Source organism: Wyeomyia smithii, chromosome 2 (assembly GCF_029784165.1).
Source record: "Wyeomyia smithii strain HCP4-BCI-WySm-NY-G18 chromosome 2, ASM2978416v1, whole genome shotgun sequence".
NCBI classification, from domain to species: domain Eukaryota; kingdom Metazoa; phylum Arthropoda; class Insecta; order Diptera; family Culicidae; genus Wyeomyia; species Wyeomyia smithii.
Window position 1 is genome coordinate 238,300,794 of NC_073695.1, and position 13,681 is coordinate 238,314,474.

A 13,681-nucleotide genomic window follows, 5' to 3' on the forward strand; every position below is an offset into this window, starting at 1 on the left:
GTGTAAAATCTTTTTGAGCCAATAAATAAGCAGTTGTGTAGAACAAAAATCGTGTAGTGAGTGCTTGAATAAAAAGAACTATTCGCATACTGGCGCTTTGGTGCGAAGTTAGGCAACCGGTTCGACTAGATAGGGAGAGCGCAATTTTATTCTACTTGAATTCGGTATTCGCGTCGGAGTCGCGGAGTATCGCTATATCGGAGGTCACAACAGCCTTATATCGAGGTATGATTGTATAAGTACGAATTTCTGATTTTTATACATCAGCTAAAAGAGTATTTTTTTCTGAACAAAACATGATTTGAAATATATCGTTGTCTTGCGATTTTTAAATGCAGCATAAAAATCGCTCTGAATCGCTGTCATACAAGCGATTTCGAGTAGATTTCGTGCAGTTTTGGCATTCGCTCCCTGACGGCTTCTTCAAAAATAAAAATAAAACCTAACTATTCCATTTATTTCGTACAATTAAATATATTCAATAGCCTATCAATCAGCTTCTCCTTAAAAAAATGTACAGTTAAAAAAAAGAGTCGGCAATAAACGAGAAAGCTTCACAGAACCTTATTACGATCACTTCCCTTCACTATTTCGCATTTTTTTCTCTCTCTCTATTAGTCGCTGCTGCTGGCGTTGCTGGTTGCGCTCAACATCGCCCCGAGGACCGAAACCACTGGCCAAACAGTGGATGTCTTATAGCTGCTTCTTGTCTCCGGTGCCAACCGTCACCTGTTGTCGACTTTCCTCTGCTAGCCGTGACGCTTCCTTCTGCTTGCAGTCCGTTCGGTTGTTGTTGATTTCCGCTGACGTTGCCGCCGCCGCAGCAGCAGCAGCCGCGGTTGCTGCCCCCTTTCGCAGATAGCTTCGGACGTAGAAGGTGCTGAACATATAGATAAATAAGCCGGCATTCAAGGTTAGCAAGGCGGCAATCGATTTGGGATAGCCGCAGCTCGGCTGGAACTGCACTTGTATGGTGTGATAAAACACGATTATGAACTGGATCTACAAAGAGCAAATTAAAGTTACTAGAAGTTCGTAGAAGAGCACAAAGGTGGAAGGGGTTACTCACAATCTGCATAACAGTTAGATAACGTTTCCACCAGAGGTACTTCTGTACTTTGGGTCCCATCGCAGCAAGCATGTAGTAGGCATACATGCACACGTGGATGAAGGAGTTGATCACTCCCAGCAGGGTACCATGGCCTCCTGTAATGGATAATAAAAGAAATTACATCAATGCTATGAAATAGGACATAACAAAAACTTAAATAAATGTTTTACACTGGTATTAGAATGATCTTCACCGATGCAGTGATTAACGCTTAAGTGTTAACAATAACCGGAATGTGCAAATATGTGACTTTGCGAAAATGGTCGTTTGCCAAAATGAGTAGCTCGAGAATGAAGTACCATCTTAAAAGTTTTGATATCAGCCAATTAATTGCGTCATTGAAACCGGATTGTCCCACCCACAAGAAGACTTTTATTTTCCTGCGTAGAGGTGCCACGACATTGAATTATCTTGAGGGAATTCCGACGGAACCAGTTTTCCCCTTTTTGGATCAGAAAAAATGCTATTAATAGAAGTTCTTCTCTAGAAAAAAACGTTTTCGATTCGATGGCTGAAAAGCTGTTCTGCAACAGCTGCAACAGCGGTCCCCAGAATGTTGACGCGAATGGCATAAAAATAAAATTGCAGCTTCGACAATGAACTTCCATTCCAAGCTTTCAGAACAGGTTTGCTTTCCTTAAGCTGGTTTGGTAATTGTAGCGGAAAAGAGGAGAGAAGTGGTGATTCATGGCATCAAATCCATTGCGATTTAGGGGGTTTCATATATTGAGAAGATATGACGTATAGCATTCCATGTTTCTTTCGAGTGATAATGTTAATATTTTAAATTTCAGCAAATCAGTTATCAGTTATACTTTTTAGTTTAAAAACGCGGATATAAAATGGATGGCCATAATTAGGAGCAGAATCTGAAACCTAATTTTTCAGTTTTAAAAGACAACCAAAAATGTTCTCAATAAATACTTCAAAGTTATGAGGTTCAGCAACTCAACTCAACCCGGAATTCAGTTTCCTGGTGAAATTACCAATTCCCGACTGTTAGGCGTTCGAAAAAATCTCTGCTATTCATAACCATTTTAGTTTATTTCTCATTATTGAAGAGTCTTGCTTTTATGTGTTCACTTACTTTGTAGGTACAGTTTTTCGCAAATTCAAAAGCCAAATAATTAGTACTTGTTCTTCAAATTTGTATTTCTAGTGTTTATAACACTCATTTTTTTGCTAAACTACAAATCACGAAATATGAAGGTAAATCTTTGGTTTATTTATGTCAACAACTTACACAAGACAACTTTTTAAGCATCAGTGCAGTGAACGGTAACCTCATCGTTCAATCAGGTTTATTTGTTCCTTTGGATTCTACTTCAATTGAATCCTGCCTTCTCGCATGAATCAGGAAATGAAACCTTCATTTAAGTTGAAATATGTACAAAGAAACTCTTGTCTATATTTACAGCGATTACATGACTGCACCTAGTGAGACTGGTTCTGTGGGATCTCAACTGATAAGATTGAGTCAATTATGCAAAACCAGCAGTCATTTCAAGGCGACCCTCTGTTGGGTTATTACTTCCTCAATTACAAAAATAAAATAGAAAGTCAAACCACAGACTCAAAGTGTACCAGACAAGAAACACATATCATAAAACAAAAAGAAAACAACAAGAACGGGTAATTGACATTCACTGCGGTAAGTGATCCAGCTACCGGTAAAAAATCTGCAGACTCCAACGATGTAAAAACTAAGTACCCAGCAGGACCTGTTCCACGGAACAGCCTTGGGAGCGTTCAATACCCACCGAAATGAACATGCGGAAGGGATTCCTTCTTGATTTCTTTCTTAAGTTGAAGTAAAAAGGAGGAAGTAAAATTGATTGTAAGTTGTTGACGTTCACAATTCAATCAAGATTAAAGTGTTTTTTCCAATTTCAACATTTTTTAAAACCACCGAAAGTAAAAACTTTCAAGACAACGTAATCTTTATCCGCCTAAAGATCACTGTCAAAGCCGTAGCGTAATTGATGCGCGAAGGTAATAAGCCACGGTTCAATTAGCACCTTGGTCGCCTTTCCGGAGACACTTTGGACCGCGCCGCGGTAACAATCGTGTTTATTTTTTTCCGTCAGCTCCTGATGCATGAATTCGTTTTTTCGTCGAAGGAATCATTTACATGGTTATACCTGGCCGATAGCGACCTTTGCCGGTCGGTCGTTCATCAGGTGTTTGTAGTCAGTTCAGGAAGAGCGCTCTAAGCGCTAATTGGGTGGTGGTAGCTAAAGCATACGAAACCGAATTGGCCAAGGCCAAGGACTGGGCCGGTGATGGGCGCGAACAAACTTACCGGCGAAATATTTGACTCCGATGAATCCGCAGATCGGCATGAGCGTGTGATGGTAGACGTGCAGGAACGAAACCTGGTTCTGCTTTTTCCGCAACACGAAGAACACCGTATCGAGCAGCTCTATCACCTTGCAAATGTAGTAGAGCCAAACTGCGCGGGCCATCTGTGGGGTTGAGGTTGGACCGGGAGAAGAACATCGAAGAATGGTATTAATTAATTAGTACTAATAAGTGATGCGAGAAATGTAAAAACCATTCGCCAACCAAAGTTAAATAAATGTGTTCTGCAAAAGTAGCATAATCGACCGATTTTAACACCTACCCTCATCGCAGTTGGGTGATATGAGTAGTCCACAGGTTGGCATTTAAAGTCATATGTTCCATCCCAACCACCTTTGATACCCTGAAGTATAGTGGAAAATATTTTTTCAACCATTACAAACCATTCACCGATCGATTGCGAACTTACCTCGTACACTAGAACTATACTTAAGACCACTTGTAGGGCGTTATACGCAATCAGAACATTCTCCAGTTTGAACGGTTTCCGCTTAGCCATGTACCGGGGACCGGCGTACAGACAGAAGTACAGGTACGTTACAATAATCACTAGCAGCGGGGTCATCGAGCCAGAAAGGAACCAGTTTACCGTCCGCTCATCTGAAACGAGTCAGTTTGACACTAATGGGTTTTGGGTTTCCTGGTGAAAATTACGCCTTACCTTGATTTTCTATAAAAAACTGCGCTACTCCATCGAAAAATCCACTCTTCTCGCCCATCTTTTCCGCTTGCATCGCGCACTAGATTTGTTCGTAGACTGTCACACAATGTTGGTTGATAACTTCATATGGGTTTTGTCTGTGGGAACGAAAACAAAACGAGTTGATGTTGAAATGTAATGTTCAATTAAAAGTATGAGAATATGATTAAGAGAAAATTCCACAGTATTACACAGTATTACAGTTTTGATGAAAAGTGGTTTCTATAGTACTTGTCAGAATACCAGAGCTACATATTTATATTTTTTGATTTCAAAAAAAAAGTTCAAGAGAACATTCGGGAAGAAAATATATTCAAACTAATTTAAGTCGAGAAATTGCCAACTAAGTTATGCGAATTCACACTTTAAGACGCTCTTTCACACGCGAAGAGTCTGGTGGAACAAAAAAACATCCGACAAAGTGGAATAATTTTCATTGCATTCTGATCGGCGAATAAAGAACAATATACAAAGATAAACTAAATGTAATTTTTTAACCGAAAGCTGGAAACTGTGATAAACAGTTATGAATTACTAGTGGTTCTTCAAAAATGATGATTTTATAATAAAAATTGATGAGAGAATTTCTCTGTTTTCATGTCATTTCAAAATTATTAAATCTACAACAATTTAGCAATTTTAGATGTAGTTTTAAACTGATATATGTGAACGAAGGACGGTGTTGAAATTTTGATTGTAGTGAAAGAGAACGAGGAATTTGATTGCGTGTAATTCGTTTGTCATATCAGTTGATTGACACATTTTTAAATTGATCCATGTTATAATGTTGTTTGTTGGTACAGCAATTGTATGCCAACTTAATCTGAGGTAAGTCGCAAAATTTGCCCAAGTTTTACCCGAGTACTTCTTTACCTTAAAAACGCGACGTCTTCGACAAAGTTGTAGAATATTTTTGTCTTTTCGAAAAATATATACACCGTAGAAATTTCCTTGGAAAAAAAATTATAAGAGAAAAACACAAATTTCTTTTCATAAATTGAAAATCACAAAAAAACCTTTTCTATTCCCAATTTTTTTTTTAAGAACACTACACAATGTTAGTAAACATTGACGATTGAAGAAAAAAAACTATTTTTCAATTCTTTTACGGTGAATTTTTTTGAAAGGAAAAAATTACTAACTTCAACTTGTCAATTGGATGGTCGTGGGTTTGAATCTCGGTAGAATTATACGTCAAAAAGGACTTAAACTTGGGTTTATTCTCAGTTTCCCCAACCATTTACACTTTCATTAAACTGGTTTCTATATTACCTCGGAGTGACTTCCTTTTAACAAAGAATTAAATCTCTCTTGTAAATAAAACTGGGCAGAAGGCCGCCCAACGATACTTCTCCAGGAAATAACAAATTTGGCAAGAGGAACGAGGCTCGGTATTATTAAGGCAGTAAGCGTGTGAAAGAAGGGGTAAAATCATAACGCACACAAGCACGGATGAATAATTAGCATGCTACTTATCAATAGCGGTATTGATAGTAATAGAAGTGCGGAATACAACAGATACCCGGGCATATCCCACAATAGAGCAACGACTCTGGTCGCAGTGAGGAAGTCCATACAAGAAAAAAAAACTTTAACTTTGTCGAAGACACTATACTGATCATACTGCAAACGGTTTTTGTTTTAAAAATATTTTTCTCATTAATATGCGCTTTTCTCAGAAAACATTTTCAAAGTAGGATTTCCGTTGGCACAAACAAATTTATTGAGTCAATTGTTTAAAGAAATATTTTTAGAGCTGAAACCACTTGTTTTATCAACACAGTGTCTTCGGAAAAGTTGTAGGTAATAATTTTGTCCTTTATGAAAAAAACTCTTTTATTTTTAGTTTTCCAAGTTTAAACTACTTTCAATGTTAAGTGTGCAGTTTTGGTGGGTGAAATTTAAAACCCAGTCAATCATAAATCGTATATCAATGTATGAAAACTATCGCAAATGTAGCTCAAAGAAGTCGAAATCGTATAACACGCTGTTTATCATGCGCAGAAATTCATCTTTAATTGTATATCATGGTGGAGTCTTACCGATTTACGATTGTAGGCTTAGAGTTGTAAGACAGTGTGAAACAAATCACTTTCTATCGGATATTATCGTATATAAATACGTATATCAATGAATTGCATACCATTATTCCTCAGTACGTGTATCACCTCCAAAATAGTACGTATATGCTGTTTTTGCGTATCAATTGCGAGTTTGTATGATATATATGACTGCGGATATTGGAATCAAAACATTATTATACGTATGAAAATGTTGACTGGGAAGTTTTTAAAAAGAGTTTATTTTTTCAATTTTGTTAAGGAGTTGTGAGGTTATAGCTCATATTTTCCAAAAATTATTTTTATGGGGTTATATACCTTTCTAGTTTAAAAAAAATCGAATTTTTTTATTGCATTTTCTTAAAGTATAACATCTCGAGAACATTTTTACAAATTTTCCTAAAGATTTTAGCAAAAGAGAGAAAACTAGAGCGATTTGCACGCACCACGCCATGGCCGCATGAGCTAAACTTGAAACTTTTACGCGTTTATCTCGAAATGGTGCTTCTCAAAAAATGACTTAGCCGTGTTTACGGTTGCGGCGAAGCTACTGAACCGATTTTCTTTTTTTTGCCTTTCTCCTAGAAAGATATAGCAATCACTGGTAAAACCAAAGGTATAAAAGTGGTCCCAAAGGCAGAATGTCATATATCACTTGACTCAGTTCGACGAACCAAGCATTTTCTGTATGTATGTATATTTGTATGTATGTGTGTATGTGTGTGTGTATGTGCAACTCACTTTTCTCAGAAATGGCTGGACCGATTTCCATGAAATTAATTGCAATTGAAAGGTCTAGTCGCCCCATAGGTTGCTATTGAATTTCATTATAATCGGATTTCTGGTTTAGAGGTTATGTATCAAAATGTAAAAGTCACAAAACATCAATATCTCAGAAACCACGAGGCCGATTTCAATAAAATTAGTGTCAAATGAACTGGCTGTCTCCAAAACCCTTAACTTATAAATTTCGTAATAATTAAACATATTACATATTAATTAACATATTTTACTACGCAAGCTCGCAATATAAGAGTTACAATCGAGTTCTATACGCCCGATATTTTTTTTCTTCATATTTATACGCCCGATATGTTAGACAGCAGCAACATGCCCTAAAAAAATATCCCAAGCGGTTCTGGGGGTTAGTAAACGATAAGCGAAAGGAATCTGGCTTACCCTCGAGCATGTTTTTGGGAAATGAGGCGTCAACCGACATGGGCGGTATATGCCATCTGTTTGCTAAACAATTTTCAAATGTTTATGATGAAACGGAAATTAGCGAGAAACAAATAGATTTGGCCATAAAGAACGTACCAGCAGGAGCTTTGAGTATGAACATCGGTGAATTCACGGACGAGGATGTCCTAAAAGGCATCAGCAAGCTTAAATTATCCACTAAACCAGGGCCGAATGGAATTCCTGCAGTAGTTCTAATATAATGCGCCAGAGCCATCTGCGGTCCGCTAAAATATATTTTTAACAAGTCGCTTTCGTAAACGGTATTCCCGGAAAGGTGGAAGTAATCTGTCTTGTTTCCATTGTTTAAGAAGGGTGACAAACGGAATGTATCGAATTGTCGCGGTGTGACTTCGCTAAGTGCAGGATCCAAACTGTTTGAGATCCTGGTAAGCAATGAACTGTTTCGCGCAGCAAAATCGTACATATCGCAAGATTAACACGGCTTTTTCCCGGGAAGATCAACAGTCACGAACTTGGTGCAATTTATCTTTTTTTGTCTCAAATTCATGGAACAAAAAGCTCAGATCGACACAATTTACACTGATCTGAAATCAGCATTCGACAAAGTGAATCACCGAATTCTTTTGACAAAAATGGATCGTCTAGGCGTGGCAGCAAATGTGGTTCGATGGATGGAGTCATATTTGACCAACCGACAACTAAACATCAAGCTTGGAACTACCGAATCTGACCCGTTCAGTAACTATTCTGGTGTTTCCCAAGGCAGTAATTTGGGGCCATTATTATTCTCCATATTTTTCAACGATGTTTGCTTCGCTGTACCAGAGGGGTGCAGGTTGGTGTACGCAGACGATTTTAAAATGTATTGGCTAGTGAAGACACCGGATGACTGCAAAATACTGCAGCAAACTATCGACATCTTCGCAAACTGGTGTGTGAGGAACCGGCTGACCATAAGCGTGAATAAGTGCATGGTTATTTCGTTTACTAGAAGGAAAACAATGATTCACTGGAACTATTACATTGGAACGGAGATACTGGAAAGAGCTAGCGTTGTGAAGGACCTTGGTGTCCTGTTGGACTCCGAGTTAAATTTTCGCGATCATCTCGCCTATACCATCAGCAAAGCCAACAGAAATTTGGGGTTTTTGTTTCGACTATCCAGTGAATTCCGTGACCCCTATTGTCTACGCTCACTGTTTTTTAGCTTAGTGCGGTCTATACTGGGACCAGCAGTCGTTGTATGGAGTCCCTCTCACAACGTCTAGGTTAACAGAAAAGAAAAAATCCAAGCGAAGTTTGTAAGGTTCGCCTTAAGATTTCTTCCCTGGCAAAACCCCGACGAACTTCCATCCTACGAGAGCCGATGTCGCTTGTTGGGTAAGGACACGCTTCAGAAAAGACGAAAGTGTGTAATCTCATTCATTTTTCTCAGAGATGGCTGGACCGATTTTCACAAAATTAGTGTCAAATGAAAGGTCTAGTTGCCCCATAGGTTGCTATTGTATTTCATTGTTATCGGACTATAACTTTGTCCGTTATGTAAGAAAATGTGAAATCACGTTTTGAAAGAAAACATATTACATAACAATTTTCAGCGCTTTATTTTATAACAACTTTTAGCGCCTAAGAACCAAGGGGATGACATCATGCTATCTCTTTCTATTCTGAGAGTGAAGAGTTCTTCCTACAATAGTGTTGAGTAAAATGAAATTTTTACCGGACTTTTTTCATATCTGTCAGGGAAACCGCGGAGAGATGTTTGATACGAAGCAAATATATGAGATTTGACAGCGAAAGCATAGTCTTCCTAAAAACTAAGTTTTTGTGAAAAACTTTCAGGTATGCAGAAAAAAAAAAACAAAATATAAATACCAATGATGAGTCAAGGACTAGGAATAACACTGAACCAATGAATCTTTTTTTAGTTTCATGACTCTAGTGGAAGTGCTGAACTTCCATTGTAATTACTGCAAGCCTGAATATTCTGCATACTTTAAAGGAAAATTCAGACTCATGTTTCCCTAGCAAAAAAAAAAACCTTACCTAGAATTTAGGAAATGTTGCAATTAGACATGACTAGGACAGAAAATTACTAATATTAATACTAATACTAATGTGACAGAATTCATGACGAAGAAATTTTAGCTTGATTTTATCTTGCTTTTTTATCGTTGTAATTAACCGAGGATTTATTAGAGACTGATCATAACCTTGGTGTATTTTCCTCTCAAGTCATCATCTGTTATTCAGATATCGCTTCAAAGTTGTTTAAATTTGATCAACATGTTACCATTTTTTGTTTTCCTTGTTGGGAACATTATACCACTACGACCAGTACTTAGATCTATTGTGGTGTACAACATGGTACCATGATCAAATATATGTTTGAAATATTTCTCATATAAATTAAAAATGCACTGCAATCTGCTAAATCTTACCCACTTTTCAAGTTAACCGTAAGGTCATATATTTATCATGATATCCATCTGTACTGAAGATTAATTTCACATACTGTTTTGATGCTGTTCTTAGATTGTTACAACTTAAAACAGCTCTGAAAATGAAACTGAATTGAAGTAATGTCAGAATAGAATCGAAGCACAATACAGGGTGCGGCACGAAAAAATGAGAAAATGTTTGAACTTCAACTTTATGAGAACTTGTATACCGCCGGTAACAGCAATTCAGTCCCATCTGTAAAAATATGAAACCGAGAAAACAGCTTCGAAAGATATTTTATTCCCGCTCAGTTATCACTTATTTAATATGAAAATTTTTGCTAAAATATAGTTTGCATACTAGCCTGCACTTATTACGTTGTAAAAACCACTGAAATCATTGATTCAATGATAAAAACCTCGACTGGCTTGCCGTTACATTCTAAATCGAAGAGAAAAGTAACCGCAAGTCAGTCACATTGCCATGTTGATGCTATAGTGCTTGCCATGTTGATGCATCCGGGACTGCAGTTGATTCATCCGACAACAAATATCAAGATGATCAAAATCCGTTTGAGGTTCGAGCATCACCTTTGGCGATATCTTGGTACGATTTTCTGGGTTCTGATGAAAGCTTTTTCGATACTGAAGATTTTCCGGATAGATCCATGGAGAAGCGACCCAAGAAAAAAAATTGGACTTGAACTCAAATTAGCAGGAAATTGCTGCACATAAATTCATCACCATTTCAAACTAAAAACTAATCCCAATAATTGATAATTGTTACTAGATAACTTATTTTCATATAAACGGTTGTATCAAATATCTCTTCTCCACTCCCCATCCATTTTATTTTTTTTTTGATTGGGACTGACTTGTGGTTACTTTTCATAATGGGACAATTCGACTTGGTATTGATATCCACTTTTGTTGAACAAACCACTATTTTTTATCGGTACATCTGAAAATACAAATTCCACAATTCCACAAAAAAACGGGCAAACAATTTAATTGACCATTTTTCATTTGGCTGACGCTCAATGGTCGGAAAATTAAGATTTTCGGTCAAAATTATATTTTGGTGTCAGATTGTTAGTTTTCTACTGTAGATGATTTTGCCATTTGAGAAAAGTGTTGTAGTGGCTAGGGGCTGTCCATAAACCACGTAAATTGAGGCAAATCATATTTTTCGAAAAAAAAAAAAACGTCTGTGTATACAAACGAATAACTATACTAATTTTACGTTTTCTCGATGTGTTTTGGACCAAATTGATACGATATACGAAAAATGAAATGGGAAGGGGGAAGGTACGCGGCTGTTTCCCCATGTTAGGGGTGGCGTACAACAGCGTCTGATCCGGAGCGGGCGGCTGAATCATGAAACGCGGTGTCTCGCCAGCTATATCAAAGACGGCAGCCCCGTCGCGAGACCAGGTATCGCAGCCCTAGTAAGGCAGCATACCGAATATTAAATACTACGAACAATTCAGATATAAATACGGAACGGAATGATCGGCATGGACCTAGGCGAACGAAAAAGGACAACGATTATTGGAAACTCGGTACTTGGAATGTAAGGACTCTACTCGAACCGGCACGCGCAAGTATCCTGGCTAGAGAGCTGCGGAAGGTGAATGTGGAGGTTGCAGCTATCCAAGAGGTGCGGTGGCCGAAATCGGGAGAACGCGAATTCCGAGCAGTAGATCCTATTGCGGGCACTTCATTTAAGTACCACATCTACTATAGCGGCGACGTGAGAGCAGAAAGAGGAGTCGGTTTCGTTCTAATTGGAAAACAGTTGAAGCGTGTCATTAGATGGAGGCGTGTTGAGAATAAAGGGCAAATTCTTCAACTACAGCCTAATAAATGTGTACGCACCGACCAACGAGAAACCCGATGACGAAAAGGAGGAGCTCTATGAGCTCCTGGGAAAGACATACAATGAGTGCCCAGGACACGATATAAAGATTGTCATCGGAGATGCAAATGCACAGGTCGGGCAGGAAGACTTCTTCAGCCCCGTAACTGGTAGGGAAAGCTTCCACTCTACGACGAACGACAATGGCCTGAGGCTTGTTAATTTCGCTGCAGCTAGGGGGATGGCTATCTGTAGCACTTATTTTGCACGCCGTAACATACGTAAGCACACCTGGATGCACCCGAATGGAGAGCTTTGCTCTCAAATTGACCACGTTCTGATTGATGGACGGAACTTTTCAGACGTTACAGACGTGAGGTCGTTCAGAGGACCAAACGTTGACTCGGATCACTATCTCGTAGTAGCCAAGGCTGTCCAACGTGCTGAAATCCAAGGCAACGAGGAGGATGCAGTTGAACATCCAGCAGCTATCAATTGAAGGAGTAGCTGCAGAGTACTCGCAGAAAGTTGATGCACGGATTGAGGAAAGAGCTGAAGGGAACCTGAATGAACAGTGGAGGCACATCCACAGTTCGATCAGCACTACAGCGCGAGAAGTGTTGGGTACAACTGCGGCAGCTGCGCCCAATGAGTGGTTTGACGCTGAGTGCCAGCGAGTCACGGAAGAGAAGAACCGCGCCAGGGGTCACATGTTGGCCACGGCTGTGACTCGTCAGAGCATGGGTATACATCGAGATGCAAGAGCCGCTGAAAAGAGACTCCACCGCCGGAAGAAACGACAGCATTGAGAGCGTATTCTTGCGGAAGGTTGCTTCTCCAGGCACGATGCGAGGAGCTTCTACAAGAAGGTCAACGAAATCAGGAATCGAAACGTCTCAGCCCCTGTCATGTGCAACGATAGGGAGGGGAACCTGATAGCCGATAAAACAGAGGTGGCCAGGCGTTGGAAGGAACACTTCAGTGTGCTGTTGAACGGTGAGGGAAACAGTGAAGTCGAAAGGAGCAGGATGACTATTGAGAATGATGGGCAAGCTGTGGATCCACCATCCATGGACGAGGTGAAGAAAGCAGTGAAAGAGCTGAGAAACTGCAAGGCAGCTGGGAAGGACGGCATTCCCGCCGAACTCTTCAAAGTCGGGAGCGAACAGCTGTACCGTGCCATCCATCGGATCGTGCTGAGAGTGTGGTCTGATGAAGAATTGCCCTCGGACTGGTTGGAGGGTCTCATATGCCCGATCTACAAAAAAGGCCATCGCCTGGACTGTAGCAATTATTGGGGCATAACTCTTCTCAATACCGTGTACAAAATTCTCTCCCGCATCCTGTTCCACAGACTAAGGCCGTTGCAGGAGACCTTTGTTGGCGAGTCCCAATGCGGTTTTCGAGGGGGACGCTCCACGACGGACCAAATGTTTACCTTGCGACAAATCCTCGATAAATTTCGAGAATACAACTTGCAGACGCTCCATCTGTTCATAGACTTCAGGGCAGCGTACGATTCAGTCAAGAGAAATGAGTTATGGCAGATTATGATGGAACATGGCTTTCCAACTAAGCTGATTAGGCTGATACGTGCCACCCTTGAAGGTTCTACATCAAGCGTCAGGATAGCCGGTGAGATATCGGACTCGTTCGTGACGTTAGATGGTTTGAAGCAGGGTGACGGGCTGTCGAACTTATTGTTCAACATCGCATTGGAAGGTGCTATACGGAGGGCTGGTGTGCAGAAAAGCGGCACCATCATTACGAATTCGCACATGGTTCTCGGTTTTGCGGACGATATCGACATCATTGGTATCAACCGTAGAGCTGTGGAAGAGGCCTTCGGACCTCTCAGGAGGGAAGCTGCGAGATTAGGCCTTGCCATAAACTCTGCCAAAACGAAATACATGGTGGCTGGCAGAGTGCGTGATAGTCCGTCGGAGG

At 39.8% G+C, this 13,681-nt stretch overlaps 2 protein-coding genes across 5 annotated transcripts in view; one reads left to right on the plus strand and one right to left on the minus strand.

Moving 5' to 3' along the window:
* The window catches only part of LOC129724274 (D-beta-hydroxybutyrate dehydrogenase, mitochondrial), a 196,184-nt gene that overhangs the window by 48,292 nt on the left and 134,211 nt on the right, over nt 1-13,681 (plus strand). The gene's annotated exons all lie outside the window — the stretch shown is intronic.
* The window catches only part of LOC129724277 (elongation of very long chain fatty acids protein 7), an 88,122-nt gene continuing 74,890 nt past the window's right edge, over nt 450-13,681 (minus strand). For all 3 annotated transcript variants that reach the window (XM_055679012.1, XM_055679013.1, XM_055679011.1), the window contains 6 exons: nt 4,134-4,270; nt 3,882-4,072; nt 3,735-3,815; nt 3,414-3,576; nt 1,070-1,206; nt 450-1,002 (listed from right to left, as the gene is read on the minus strand). In XM_055679012.1, the coding sequence (XP_055534987.1) occupies nt 694-1,002; nt 1,070-1,206; nt 3,414-3,576; nt 3,735-3,815; nt 3,882-4,072; nt 4,134-4,206 (954 nt within the window). In that variant the 5' untranslated portion in view covers nt 4,207-4,270 and the 3' untranslated portion in view covers nt 450-693. The remainder of the gene's footprint in view (nt 1,003-1,069; nt 1,207-3,413; nt 3,577-3,734; nt 3,816-3,881; nt 4,073-4,133; nt 4,271-13,681) is intronic.